Below are 14,704 nucleotides of genomic sequence, written 5' to 3' on the forward strand. Positions count from 1 at the left end.
AGGGCTATAGTGTGAATATTTGAACCCAGCCTGTCTGTCCCCAGGCCTGGGTGTCCCCCACCACACTCTGCTTTTCTACAGAAGAAATGGAAGGGCGACTCAGCCACAGCCTTGAAGGAGAGGGCCAGCTGTGTCTGAGCCCATTGCTCCCACTCCCTGGGAGCTCAGACGGAGCTACCCCCTCCATCTGCTGGCTGCACATGGGGTAGCCCATGGGAGTGGGCTTGACCTCAAGCCCATGGGAAAGGGAGCCAGGCTAGGTCGGTGCAGAGGTGCCCTCTGCAGAGCAGGAGCCAGCCCAACTCACTGCCACCACATCCCACAGTGCTGGATAAATGGATTATACCCATTGGGCCTCCTGCTGCCAGAAGAGCCGTTGAGAGGATGTTCCAGGCAGGGGCAGGTGTTGGTGAGAGGAGGGCAGAGGAAGGCAGTTGAGAACTGGCTCAGACCAGGTGAAAAACAGGCACGTACAAACTGCCTGAGCCATGGCCCAGGTCACCACTGGAGGGAGCGTGGTCCTACTGCTTGGTTCTGTATGTCCCAGCTTTTTGCTAACAAATCCATCTTTTATAAAAATAAACTTTTAATTTTAGAACAGTTTCATATTTATAGAAAAATTGAGAAGCTAGTACAGGGAGTTCCCATATACCACACACCCAGTTCCTCCCATTGTTAGCCTCTTATATTAGTATGTATAATTGATGAACCAATACTGATACATTATTACTGATTAAAGCCTATTTTCCTAGTTTTTACCTGATGTTCTTTTTCTGTTTGAGGATCTGCCGGACTTTTAGTCATTGAAAATCCAATGAACAAGGGGACACAGAGTGTGGTTGGACAGCTGGGCCTCCAACTGTGACCTCCCCTGTTTCCACTTTCAGCCCCCTCCCCACAAGGCATCAGGGGGCTTCCGGGGGTCAGGCCTGGACAAGGTGCAGAAAGTGACCCACCCACCACACATCTGATTGTCACCCTTCCCTATTCCTTACTCCCTGTGTACCATGGAGAGCCTCCTGGCCTCAGTGACATGGGCGCAGACTGCTGCCATCCATATCCACACCGTGCTTGGCACCCAACAGTCATGTGGCAGAGCACGTCTCCCACTTTTGGCTGTGGCCTGATGCTCTTGGAGCTGGGCTCCCCCGTCCCCCCTCCCCAAGAAGTCTGTGTCTACTGGACAGAGTCTGTATCCCAGAGCCTGGGTGGGGCAGGGCCAGTGGGCACAGCCTACTCCCTGAAGGGCTCACAGGAAGCGTTCCCTGACCTGGCATGTGGAGTGCTTTTTGGAGGCGCCTCTGCCAGTCCTCATACCACTCAGCTCTCAGCCCTCAGTATTCACCTCCGTTACCCCCTCCCCCCGGCCTGCCATCCTCCCACCTCCAGCTCAGCCTCAGCTGAAAAGGTGACCTTTTCCCCAGGAAGCTCTTCCAGGATAAGACAAGCTGATAAGTTATGGTACAGGGGAGACCCAAATGCTCTGCTTCAGTGAGAACCGGTCCTGCCTCACTCTGCTCCTTGAAGCTCAACACCAGGGGCTCCTCTGAGCTCAAACCTGTGAGGCACCTCTCTTTAGACATGGGTAGGTGAGGGGCGGGCAAGCAGAGGTAAGCAGGCGGGTGCCTGCAGAGTGGACAGGACTAGCAGTTAGGCCCCTCCAGACAGTCCTCCTGGATCACCCTCCTCTCCTCCTACCAATTAACATCTCTGCACCTCCTAGATGGATGTCCCCAGGCAGGCCCTGCAAACTCAAGGGCCCCTGAACTGCTCTGGGACCCCCTTGGACTCTGTTTCCCTCATGTCCCGCCCATCCTGCTCTCCTCATTTCTGTTCATTCTCCCTCCTATGAAGCAGGTCTCACCCTATTTCACCATCAGGGAAACTGAGTTTGGGAGGGGAGGGTATTGCCCAGGGACATGCGGCCAGTCCATAGGAGGCCTGAGATTTACTGGCCATCTGTGACACATTGGGACAGCTGGGGTGTGAGAAAGCAATGTAGGTGAAGCACGCTGGACCTGACGAGCAGGGGCAGTGGAGCTCATGTTCAGGGGCTTCAGCGAGGTCTGGGGACCGAGCAGCACCTCTGTGCACCCCTGTTAAATTTGACACTGCTCCCAAGAAACACACAAGAGAGTAATTAAAGCAGGCCTCTGCCAGCACAGTGCCAATGAAGATGAGGGGGAGAAGGTATTTACGAACACTTGTTGGTGGGAAAGCCAGGAGAGTCTCTGTCCGCTGCCTTGTAGGTGGTGGCAGCCAGGAGGGGAGGTACTATTTGTTTTATTTTAAAACAATGCTTTATTTTCTATTTAGACTGGATCTCCCAGTCTGTGATGTGGAATAAAGGGGCAAAGGAAGTGTCTCCCTCCCGCCCCATCTCCAGCCACCTGACACTCCCAGCTGGACGTATCTACAGGTGCCCCCTTCTGTACCTCCCCAACCATACATATAGGTGTCCCCTCCCTCACCCCCCACAGTTCCTAAAGGTTCACCCCTCCCACTCCTCCCAGCAGTTCCGGGGGGTGCACCCGACACCAGAGTGAATCCACCACCTTGATGAACTGCCATCCTCTCAGGGGTGGGGATGTTGCATCTCACTGTCATTTAAATTTACATCTTTCTCACATGAGTGAAGTTGAGCCTGTTTTGATAGTTTCGTTTCATGGTTTGGCCCATCCTTCTCCTGGGTTGTTGTTCATTTTCTCACTAATTTGTAAGAATTCATATATAGTGGTACCTCGGTTTTCGAACATAATCTGTTCCAGAAGACCATTCGAGTTCTGAAACGTTCGAAAACAGCCGACAGCTGGGCTTCAGGATCTTGCACTCAGCGGAAGCCGCGTGACATGTTCGATTTCTGAGGCGTGTTCGAAAACCAAAGCATTTACTTCCAGGTTTACGGCATTTGTAAACCGAAATATTCATCAAGAGACGTTCAAAAACCAAGGTACCACTGTGTGTGTGTGTGTGTGTGTGTGTGTGTGTGTGTGTGTGTGTGTATAACAAGAAACGGACCTTTGTGAAATGAGTTGTTGATATTCCCACAGTTGTTATCTTTTTTATTTTGTTCCCTTCCCATGCATCTTTTATTTTTATGAGGTTGAATATATCCATTTTTTATTGAGTAGTTTCTGGGTTTTGTATAATTCTTAGAATGATTCAAAGTTATAGATTTTTTTTATTCTTCTAGTAGTCTTATGTTTTCCTTTTTTACTATGTAAAGCTTTGATTCGTTTGGAACTTATTTTCATGTCAAGAAGTGAAGTAGGGATCCAAAAGTTTTCCCCAAATGCCTGTTTAATTATATCTTTTAAATTACTTATTGAATAATCCATTTTTTCCTCCTGGATTTTACCTGCCTCTTCTCATATTTGCATTGGAGTCTCTTTCTGGACTGTCCCATCATCTAACTGTCCATGGGCTGTGTTAATTACTGTGATTTTAGAATATATTTTAAGATCCCACGCAGCCAATCTCCCTCAATAAGCTTAATTTAAAATTTTTCCTTGGTTTCTTTGCTTGCTTATTCTTCCATGTGAACTTCAGGATTACTTGGGCCGGGCCTCTTGATTTAACCAGAGAACAAGCAGTCAGAATTTCAGCGTGGCGGTGCAGGCGCCAGGGTCCCAGTGCAGGGTTCACTTCATGGGCAGGTGCAGGTGCCGGCGGGCCTAGCTCTCTAGCCTGGCCACGCCCCATCGGTGGAAGATGCCGGCGTGGTGCTATCCAGGGTGCTGGGCTGTGTTTCTGCCCCAAGCCTTGGAAGAGGGGTGTCTCAAGGGAATGGCTAAGGCAGAGGACCTTCTCTCTGATTGTCTTCTTCTCACTTGCCTATGTGAAGGGAGGTGGTCCTGGCTGAGCCATGAGGCTCTGCGGGCCCAAGCATGGGCCTCTCTGCTCACGTGGTCCTGGGCATAGCCAGGCTGGACTTGTAGAACAGGCTGAAAGGCCCAGTGGCCAGAGCAGGTGAATAGCGCTGAGCACAGGTGTTTGGGAGAGGAGCTGGGCCCGAGATGGGCAGCTATGTCTATCCTGTTAACCACCCATTCCAGAGGAGATTTGTAGGCAGGTGGGAGGCAGCAGCCAGTCAGCCTTCAACTGAACTTTATACACATTCAGCCCAGAGCCTGGAGCTTAGGCATTGATCGAAGCCTCCAGAAACCCAACTCTCAGGCTGGCCAGTCAAGAGTGGCAGCTTGGGGCCCAGGATTTGTAACACAGATGGCCCACGGCTCTGCCCCTAGGTCTTCCCTCACCTGTTCTTAGCTGCATGCCCAGGGCCCAAGCTCAGTTTCCATAGTGGCCAAGCTAGGAAAGCCTCACCTGGGAGAAACCAGCCACCTGATTGAAGGGCTGTAGCTGGCTGGGCTGATGGGGTGGGGGCAATGAGAGGGGCAGGGGTGGCATGGGCAGACTCCAGGTGTCCTGGCAGACTGAGAGAAGTCCCTCTGAGGCTGGCAGGAAACCTCGGCCAGCCTGGACTGTCAGCAGGAATCCTGGCTAAAAATACCCCAGTCTCAGAGGCCTTCCTGCTGCTGCAGCCTTCTCAGAGCCCCCTCCTCACGCCTGGTACCACAAACATGCCCTTCAACCTCCATGTGAGAGGCTAGCAAGAGGGCCCACTGGACGGATGAGAAAAATCAGGCCCTGCACCGAGTAGAACCCAGCCCAGGGCCCAATCTCTGAGACCGGCCACAGAGCCTTCTGTCTCATCTCAAGACCAGGTCTAACCCCTTCCCTGCTGCTTACCAGCGAGACTTAGCAGGAGTCAGGGTAAGTCTCGGTCAAGGATAAGCTAAGTAAGGGCTGCAGGCTCTGCTGGCCCCCACCCTGCATGGGTCTCTGTCCTGTGGCTCTCAGTGTCCAGAGCCACTAGCTTGGGAGCAGAACTCTGAGTGCTCGGGCTGAGCCAACCCAGCATAATGTGGGGCAGAAGGTGAGTGCCAGGCAGGCTCTGTCCCAATTGCCTGCCCCATTAGTGCGTCAGTCCCTTGGTGGGCTTCCAGGTGACCATGTGGCATGGACACACCCTTTGTTTTGAGCTCATTAGCTGAGTGACCCAAGACAAGGCCATCCTCCCTGGGGCTCAGTTTCTCCACTGCATCCCGTGGGGGTGAGGGAAGTGGAAGTGCAGCAGAGGTATGAGGGTATCTGGAATCAGCCTCCCAGGGTGTTTGATAAGTGACTAAATGACTGAGCAAGAGAGATAAAAGCATTAAAGGGAGGACGGTGAGGGGCTCTTCCGCTGGGCTCTTTGTGTGGTATCTCTGAACTCCACAGCCCTTCTCTGGCCTCAGAAGGCAATCTGAGATGAGCCGTTGGCCTTTCCATCTGAAATATAGAGCAAATCTGCATTCCTTGTGGATCACGGCAACTCAGAAAGGGGGTCAGGGAAAAGCAAGGCTGGGCACTAAGTCTGAGTTGGCCCAGTAGGAGCTCCCTCACTGTGGTCCCAGGATGGGTCTGCAGTGCATGCCCTGCCCTCCACTCCTGTTTACTCCAGGTGGCATCTGTAGCCATGCCTAGGCCTGCCTTCCCTGTCCCACTGGGCATTTGTGGGTCCCCTCACCAGGTGCCCCCCTCAACCTGGACCTGGTTTTGACCATCTGCTGGGCTCCTGGTGTGAACAGCAGTTCCCAATTTAGCTGTCACTGCCAGGTGGGAGGCTCTGGAAGGATCCAAATTCCTTGCAGGGATAGGGAAGTAGAATAAATCAAGTGCCGATGCCTTGGGCACAGCCTGAAGACCCCACCTTCCTGAGCGCTGCCCCTTTACAGACTTTGGACCAGAGGCATCCTGTTCATCCCCAGCCCAGGTTGTTGCCCAGACAGAAGCTACCAAGCTGGCTGCACTGGCTGGGAAAGGACCCTGAGCCCATCTTCTGGTGACCACTAAGGAGTCCTGGACAGTCACCCCTCCCTTTGGGAGCAAAGAGAAGGGGCAGATCCAGTTTTGAGAGCCAAGTGTCAGCACTGCATGTCCACCACCCAGCCTGAGTCTCCTCTCTCCTCTAAGCTCAGGCTCTCATCCTGGAAACTGCCCATGGGGGGTCCAGGCCCAGAGGGTGGATGTGGTGAGGGCCAACACTGTGCAATGCACACTCCCCTTCTACACTCCCCAGCAGCCTCTCAGAGGTGGGCGGTACACATGGACAGGCAAGGGGTGCATTCAGCACAGCAGAACCCAGGAGGCCCCTGCTTGGTATGGAGGTTGGAGGCATTTGGAGATGGTCAGGCCACGTGGGATTCTTGAGGATACTGCCAAGGGTCAGGCTGTCAGCCCCTTCCCTGCATTAGCTCAGGGTTGCTGCTGTGCTTGGCTCTGATGGATAAGAGATAAGGAAGCAGATTAGTTATGCCTTCATGTGCACCAAAGTTGGGCAAAAGGATTCTTTGGGGGTGCAGGGCTGATGATAGAAGGCCAAGACATCCCCTGTAGTCTTGAGGTTGGGCATGGTAGGGAGCTTCTGGAGGAAGCAGTGGCTGTGGGCAAAGGTGGTCCTAGGAGGAGCTGCCAGGATGTGGGTCTACCTAAACTCCCCTGACCTCAATTTTTTGTCTGTAAAATGGGTAGTGTGGTATCTACACCAGAGGACAGAGTGGAACGATGCACTTAGTAAGCCTGGCACAGAGTCCTCCTGGGCCTTGGGCAGGCAGCCACCCTCCATGGTAAGAGCAGATGGCAGGCCGGCACTCCCCAGCTCCCTGGCACTGGGATCACATTCCCAGCCGCCCACTCAGAGTGCTAGGACGGGTCACATTGGAGCAGCACTTGGGCGGCAGGCGCAGGTTTACTGTATGAACTTCTAGCTTCCTCTGGGTCTCTCCTTGCGCTATCCTGGGAGTGGCTCAGAATGTGTGCACATACCATGTCTCTTGCTTCCCCAATCCTCCCCAGGAGGGCGTTGAGGGACTGGATGCCCACATGTACCCTACCAAGCTGCCTGAGCAAAGCCACCACAGGCCTATCTCTCCAGGATGGAAACAAGGCTCCTGGAACCTATGGAAGCAGTGACCTTCTAAGGAAGTTGAACCGTGTCCCTGTAAGCTAAGGACTGTCCACAGCGCAAGGATACCCCCTTCCTAGCTAGATTCTATGAGTGTGACTGAAAACCTCGAACCACCCCTTTAGGGCCCTGCATGATCCTCTCAGGGGACAGGAGAAGTGGAAAAAGGAGGGATGGTTACCAGCTGACTTTGCCCAGGAGATGTTAGTGTCTGCCTTGTCCACAGGTGGCTCTGAGCTTAGAGAGGCCAAGGGGCTGGCCAGAGGTCACACAGCTGGGAGGAACCTCGCGTGCCTGGTATCCAGGACCGGAGGGTGGGAGAGAGGCAGCACCAGGCCTCATTGGAGGCGTATGGTAGTCTGGACAAGCTGAAAGGAGGCTCTATTCCATGTATAATGGGTCTGAGAGGGTAATTCAGGCAGAAGCCCAGCCCAGGCCAGGAGTGACATGTCTGTTCAGCCTGGATAGCAGAGCTGCCTGCAGTCTCCAGTCCATGCCTGCTCCTGATCTGGAGGCGCGTGTGTCCAAAAAGCCTCGGGAACTCAGATCAGTGCGGCCCAAATGGCCTGTCATTTCTGCCCCCTGCTGGCCCTCCCAGGAACTGATGAGTGCGGAAGGCATTACAGGGGCAGTACTCCACTGGCTCCTCCAATAGAGTTGACTCCTAGGGATGGCTGTGCCCCTTGACTAAAGGCTGCAGCCTCTGTCAAGCCATCCTCACTAGCCCCTCAACAGCTGTCATATGCCTTCCCTGTTAGGAGGTTTGCTCTGGTGAGGAGGCAATGTGCACTGGACTTTCCAGTCACCAGGTCTCTCAGCTTCATATCACCAGGTGGCACTGGCTAGGGCTCCCAGGGGGACCACCAAGCTCTCCATCAGGAGCTCCAGCCACAGGGAGGGTTCCAGGGTCTGCCCTGGGCACAGGGTCCTGCAGACTTCAACTAACTCTGAATTGGCCAGCCAGTTCCCCATCCACATGGTTCTCTTACCTGCAGGGTGGACTCAGAGAGGCCCCTGCCCCTGCCCAGGTCCAGGCCCCTGCCCAGATCCAGCTGATCGCCTCCCAGCACTCCTCCAGGTGCCGGCAGCCTGCAGATACACTGGCCTGGCAGCTCCAGGAAGTACTCAGCAGTTTATCTATGAGGCTGGGTGTATATCCCTTGAGTAGTAGAGGGAGGTGGGATGTCTGCCTATATAAGTGTACTTGGGAAGGGGGTGGGGTCATTGGGTTCTCTGGCCCTAGAGCCCTGGCTGGCTTTTCGGAGGGTGGGCGTTACTAAGCAGATGGGCTTGAAGGGAGTCTCCTGGGCTTGGAGCTCCCATTTCACAGGAGAGAATAGGTGGGGGGCAACTTTCCAGATAGAGGCAGGACTGTGCCTGTGTCCCCATCCCCGAGGTGGTGCAAAGAGGGCCACAAAGATGGCGGAGGGGGGAGCTGGGGGGGTGCTTCAGATGTCTCTGGAGCTTTGAGCCTGTTTTCAAACCGAAAAATGGATCAATCCTACTCCAGCAAAGGGTTGCTGGGCATGGGGGCTCCAGAATTTAGTGAGGCGAGAAAGGGAGTGGGCCAGGCAGAGGCGCCCCTCCCATCCGTAGGCCTCTGGACAAAGCCCTTATCGGCGGCTGGCCACTTTGAAGACTCGCACACCCTTGCGAGCCTGGGCCACCACGCCCTCGGTCCTGCGCCCCCAGCCCGCTCCAGCAAGCGCCGCCATTCCCGAGGCCGCCTGCAGGGGCCGCCGCCTCTTCAGAAATTCGCCGCCTTTGTCTGGGGCTTGCAGCCCCGGTGCACCGGCGGGCTGAGCGCCTCCTGCGGACCGGCCGGCGCGCCCCGGCTTCGCGCTGCCTGCGCCCCAGCCCCGCGCTGCCCGCGCCCATGCCCCGCCCGGGCCCGCGCCCAGGTGAGCGCCCCGCCCGCCGCGAGGCCCCGCCCCAGACTGCCCCGCCCTGGCGGGGGGACCGGGCAGATTCCTCGCGCGTCAGACCACATGATCCCATAAAACATTCATCCGCTCCTGGTCCGCGCCGCCGCCGCCGCCTTCGCCCTCCGCGCCGCGGCCCCGCCAACCCAGCTGACCCGCGGAGCGGAGCGCTCCCAGCCTCGTCCCGCGGCCGGGCCGGGGCCGGGCCGGAGCGGTGGCGCCTGGATGCGGACCCGGCCGCGGGGAGACGGGCGCCGGCCCCGAAGCGACTTTCGGTCCCCGACGCGCCCCGCCCGACCCCGACGATGAAGAGGGCGTCCGGCGGAGGTGAGTGCCGCGCCGCGCCCCAGTGGGCCGCAGGGTGGGGCTCTGGGTGGTTGGGTGGGGGGAGCGCCCGGAGCCGCAGGGCCGGTCCGGGCTGCCCAGGCAGGCGGCAGGGTCACTGGCAACCGTGAGGGCAACCGCAGTGCTGCGCCGCCTGGGGCCGCCGGTGCCCGGCCCTGGGAGGGCGGAGCCCGCGGCAGCATGAAAAGTTGCCGCTTCCTGGGAAAGTTGGCGGCAGCGGCGGAGCCGGGGGCGACGGGTCGGGATGGCCCCCGACTCCGAGGCGGGGCCGGGGTGGGGGCTGCGGTCTGGAAGGGCGGGGTCCAGCCTCGGAGCATCCCGGCTGCGAAGGGGTTAATGATCTGCTTTGCAGAAACGTGGGTACCCAGCAAGGGTGGGGATGGTCTCCTCCACCCTTGCCCGGCGCCAATCAGCTCAGGACCTCTCTTGTCTCGGGTCAGGCCCAATGGGGATGAATGGGGGCGTTGGCGACAGCAAAGGGCGTGGGATGTGGGGCTAGCCCTGTGCTGCCCCCCCCCAGGAGGGAGGGCGATGAGAGGAGGCAGCCAAGCACCCCACTTCTGCAGCCTGAGGGCCCCTGCAGGGCTCAGCTGAGGGACTGGCAGCACCCCCTCCCTGGCACCCCTCATGGGACTCCTCCCCTACCTGGTATGAGATCCTTAGACTAGGGGCTGGGGACCCAGTTGCATGCCCTACCTGGAGAGTGGTCCCCTGGTGACCCACAGGGTTGCCCTGCTGATGTCCACAGTGCCGCAGGCTGCACACACGTTTTCTTGCACGTGCATGTGTCTACAAGGGCTGCACATTTGCACACTGTGTGTGCAGACACTATGCCAGGCTGCCCCAGTGTGCACGTGCACACATGCTGTGGGTGCACACCCGCATCATCACCCGCCCCCCCCACATGTCTGTGGCACACATGCATGCACATAGCATGCCTGCTGTGGTCTCTACACTTGACACATGCTGAGGCCCCGCAGCAGGACCCACTCCCACGCCTCCACCCATATGTGTTGAGGGGGATGCTCTGGGCAGCGGGAGCTCACAGATAGAGGAGGTGAGTAACCAGCTACAGGAACCTGGCCCCACCTGTCCTTCTACCCCCATGTCCTGGGAGTCTCCCCTTCACAGTCCCTTAGGCGCACGCGTGTGTTTGTGTGTGTGTGTGTGTGTAACTTGGTAGGCATCCGCACATGTGTGTCTGCATTCGTGACTGAATGTGCCTGTGGACACATGAGCATGTGTCTCTTTGCCTCTGGGTGTGGGTGCCCCTGTGTGCCCAGGTGGGCTGTGGCCAGGTTCTGCCCAAGTCTGTAGCAGAGGCCCTGGGAAATGTGTGTTGGGGGCTAGTTCCGTGCCCTAGCCCAAGGTGTGAGGTGAAAGGGCTCCCAGACACTCCTCGCCGTCCCCCATGCTGGGTAGTGGTGACTGATGGGGGCTGGGACCTACCTGGGCAGGGAAGGCCCATTTCAAATCTGGAAGTCAACACCTTGACAGACGAGACAACCCCCGTGTGTGTGTGGATTGTCTCGTCCACACACACACACACACATCATACTCTGCAGTGACTGCAGCTCAGCCCAGCGAGGGCAGGTATGTGCCCATCCTGGCTGACCCAGGGTGACCTCAAGAAGGCTTTGCCCCTGGTGCCTCAGTCTCTCCATAATGAGGGGTTCTGTGGTGTGTCACCTGCCTCAGGTGCTGTGTGGGGGTCTGAGATAAGGGTGTTGGTAACCCGTTCTCGCTGTGGTGAGGACACCCTGCCAGGGCTCAGAGAGATGGGGCCACATACCTGCTCCCCTGCCACCATCGGTGTCCTTGTCTGTGGATTGGGGCCAATGGGTCATCCTTTTAGGGTGTATGGGGGTGAAACAGAGGAGTGGGTTCCATGATGGGGCAGGCAGGGGGCCTGGCCACTCCCCTTTGTTTAAGCCTGTCCTTCCATCTGTAAATCAGGTACCGGCCCCTGTCCCCCTTTTGTCAAGGTGAGGAAGAAGCAAACTCCCACTCAAGGGCCAGAGGCAGGTGGTAGTTCCAGCTCCTAGAGGTAGAGTGGCAGAAGAACAATGGCCAGATTTGGATCCTGGCTCAGCCACTCACCAGGGGTATGACCTTGGGTGTGACTGTTTACCTCTCTGTGCCTCAGTCTCCTCACCTGTGACATGGGCCAGTAATCAGGTCTTCCTCGGGAGTTGTTGGGGACACATCAAAGCTGAGGCCCACATGGAGTTTTGACCTCAGTGCTTCTACCTTCAAAATACCGAAAAAGACCACCATCTCCACCACCCCGCTGCCCCCAACCACCACCTCTCACTCCCCTTCAATGGTTCCCGTGTACTGCCAATCAGATCCCTCTTTACCCATTTGCAGATGGGGAAAAAAGGCCCACAGAGGCCACAAGGGAGTTGGAGATGGGGGATGGGTGGTGGGGGAGCAGGGAGCAAGAGAGGGCACTGTGGGAGGTAGGAAGTGGCCACCTACATGTTTCCCAAGCTGGGGCAACATCTCTGCTCTGCCCCACACCAGCAGGGAGCCTGCAGAACCACAGAGCCTCTTTTTCTCGCTATGGGGGGATTAACGGCCAGCTGGAGTCCTACAGTTAGGACTGGCCCTCCCTGTGGTCCTGGATGAGCGGTAGGGGAGAGGGCTGAAGGGAGGAGAGCCTGGCCCAGTGGGTTGGGGGGAGACGGGGTGGCGTCTGTGGAAGACCTCTCAGCATAGGATGTGCTGGGGCTCTGGAAGTCCTGTTGTGCTAGGCAGCCAAGGGCGGGCCCGAGGCCGGTGCTGCCATGTCTCCCCCACTATCTCTGACACCTACCTCACCTTTCCTAAGCCGCCCCCAGGCCAGGGAACCCGGGCTCACCCACAAACAGTGAGGGCCCCTCCTTGCTCCTGCTCTGGCCTTGAATTCATGGCTTTGTAGCATGGACACCTCTGGCAGCTGGTGCAGCCCCAGGAGGGTCCTGGCTGGTGAAGCGGAAGGAGCCCACCCCCCAGGGCCTTGGCTCCTGCTCGCCTGGGCCTGTGGCCAAAAAGTCTCCACGGAGCCTCAGTCTGTGCATCTGGAAAGGGTCAGGGGAACCGCGCTTGAGGAAGGAGTTCCACGATGAGCTGATTGACTAAGTGAATGGTGTGTGAGGGAATGAGTGTATGTCAGTAAGTGTGGGAAGGAGGGAGTGTGTGAGCGACACCCCTTCCCTTGGGCCCTGATGTGGGGGTCTTGAGAGGACCCTTGGCTGTGCCTGGTCAATACTATTCATGCTGCCGCATCCCCAGCCTGGTGGGCCCTGACTGCTTACCCTGGGGCAAGGCTGCCTGACCCTCTGTGGCCAGCCAGGGCCTGGACCTCAAGATCCATAGGAGCCTGCCTGGCTGCCCCACCCCCAGCCATGCCCCCCACATGTCCTCTCAGGGCCCAGCCGCTGCAGCTCCTGTACCCTCAGTGTCCCCTGCCCTGTGGCCTGGCTATTTCTGTACCTTCTGGTGGCCTAACCCCAGACACTATGTTTGCTCACTTAGACACCCATTCATTCTCTCATTCACTTATTCATTTATTCATTCATTAGTTCCTGGCCTGTCAGACCCCACTCTGTGCCTGTCAATTAAAGGGATGTGATCCTTGGCCTCCTGAGTTTATAGGACTAAATGTTTTAAAGGACAGGTGGTCACAGAGCTGTAAATGCAAGCCTGGCCAGAAGGTGGGCACACGGTCCACACCTGCACTGGGGCGTGTGGGCCCGGCCCGGTCCCACCGTACGGGTGTTTTGTGCTTCTTTTGTTACTGTATTTTAAAAGTTTCTTCTTTTGTCACTGTATTTTAAACATTTGGCACATCAGGAACTATTCTTGGGCATCATAAGTTTACTGATGTGTATAGAATCCCTTCCTGAAGATGCGCCATAATTTATTTATCCGAACCTGCCTTGGCCTCTCACACTGCCAGTGGCTGTGTAGCCGAACATGGGGAGATTCAGTCGCACATGGAGGCCCCGCCAGGTCCTCCCGAGGTGTGGTCACAGGCCCTTCCCCTGATTCCCAACCTTTTACGGGTGGGCTCTGCATTTCTGGCTGATACTGAGTGAATAGGCTTCCAGGTGTTGATCAGGATTCCGGCTCTGGGGCTTCGGACCACCTCTCTCCTGCCTCCGTAACATGCCTCTGCCCTCACCTTGCAGCGTCCTGACAGCCCTATCTCTATGTGGGCCTGCTGCCTTGCCTGCTGGGAGAGGATGGCAGAGGAACCTTGAGGCCTCCTCCTACAGCCTTGCACGGATCCCCACCACCGCCACCACCACCAGCACAGGGCAGCCAGGCCCAGGAAGTGGAGCTGAAAGGCAGGGTTGTGGGCAGACTTCCCAGAGGGGCTGTGGAGAGGTGCTGCCTGGGTAGAGACCAGGGTCTTGAGTTGGCCCAGGTGGGCCTGGCAGGTGGTGAGCTCTGTCTGAGCCCTGGCACATGGACCTGGGCCAATGGTGACACAGGGAGCCTGGGTGGAGGGGCTGGGGTGTCAGGACTTGACCCAGTCCCCCAGGGGTGCTCATCAGCTCTCTGGTCTGTACCAAGGCATTCCTAAGTGGCCGTCACAGATCATGCTCCATGGAGTTGAAGTTCCATGGAACGTTGGGGGTCATTGAACAAGGATTTCGTGATCAAGCAGATTTGGGATTAGCTGGGGTAAGTGATGCTGACGGAGCTTCTTTACCACAGGGTGGTGTCTCAGGGCCTCGGGTTTATGAGCAAGGTAGACAGGGCCCCTCTGTGACCCTTGTGTGACACACTTCAGGGCCTGGTGTGCCCCGAAATTTGTTTCAGGAAACTGTGACTGAGGTCTCTTGGGGAGACAGGGAGGAGGACCGTTGGGCCCCCAGCAAAAGCAGCAGGGATGGGTGGGACATCTTACACCAACGCTGTAGCCGCGGCACCTAGTGGGTGGAGGGACTGCTCTTCTCCTGGCGGTGCGAGGCAATGTGCAAATTTAACCTTTGGGTTTATGACTCTATTTCTTTGCAGCAAATGTCACGGGAAATGTCAGGCTGAGGCTGAAGCTGGTGAGGGGCCCATCGAGCAAGCAGGTGGAGTGCCGAGGGGCTCAGGCCAAGGCAGGGCTCAGAAACCCTCACCTCCTACCAGGAGCCCTTTTGGATTGCCCGTTGCTTCCCTGGGCCCAGTGCTGTGTCCTCAGTCTGTCCCATTGTGACCTTGTTGAGATGTTGCTTTTATTCACCTGCCAGAGCCCAGATGGGGCAAGCTCAGGGACCTGCCAGCAGTCTCCCCTCCAAGTCTGGGCAGCCGTTGGATGAGCCTGTGCAGTGCCATCTTGCTGTGTGACCTTGGGCAGCACCTGCCCTTTCCTGGTCACCAGAGGTCTCACCCATAATCCACGGCTGTTGACCAGAGGTGGTGTTCCCAGCTCATTGCCTTTGTAGGT

The 14,704-nt window shown here is 57.1% G+C and overlaps 1 protein-coding gene across 2 annotated transcripts in view; it reads left to right on the forward strand.

Moving 5' to 3' along the window:
- Positions 1 to 8,727: 8,727 nt before the first annotated feature.
- Positions 8,728 to 14,704, forward strand: part of RTN4R (reticulon 4 receptor) — a 38,160-nt gene continuing 32,183 nt past the window's right edge. The window contains exon 1 of one of the 2 annotated variants that reach the window (XM_074321852.2): positions 8,728 to 9,258. In XM_074321852.2, coding sequence (XP_074177953.1) covers positions 8,886 to 9,258 — 373 coding nt within the window. In that variant the 5' untranslated portion in view covers positions 8,728 to 8,885. The remainder of the gene's footprint in view (positions 9,259 to 14,704) is intronic. The other variant, XM_074321851.2, reaches the window with a different exon arrangement.

The sequence above is a fragment of the Rhinolophus sinicus genome, chromosome 9 (genome assembly GCF_057876585.1).
Source record: "Rhinolophus sinicus isolate RSI-liver-muscle chromosome 9, RSI-T2T, whole genome shotgun sequence".
NCBI classification, from domain to species: Eukaryota; Metazoa; Chordata; class Mammalia; order Chiroptera; family Rhinolophidae; genus Rhinolophus; species Rhinolophus sinicus.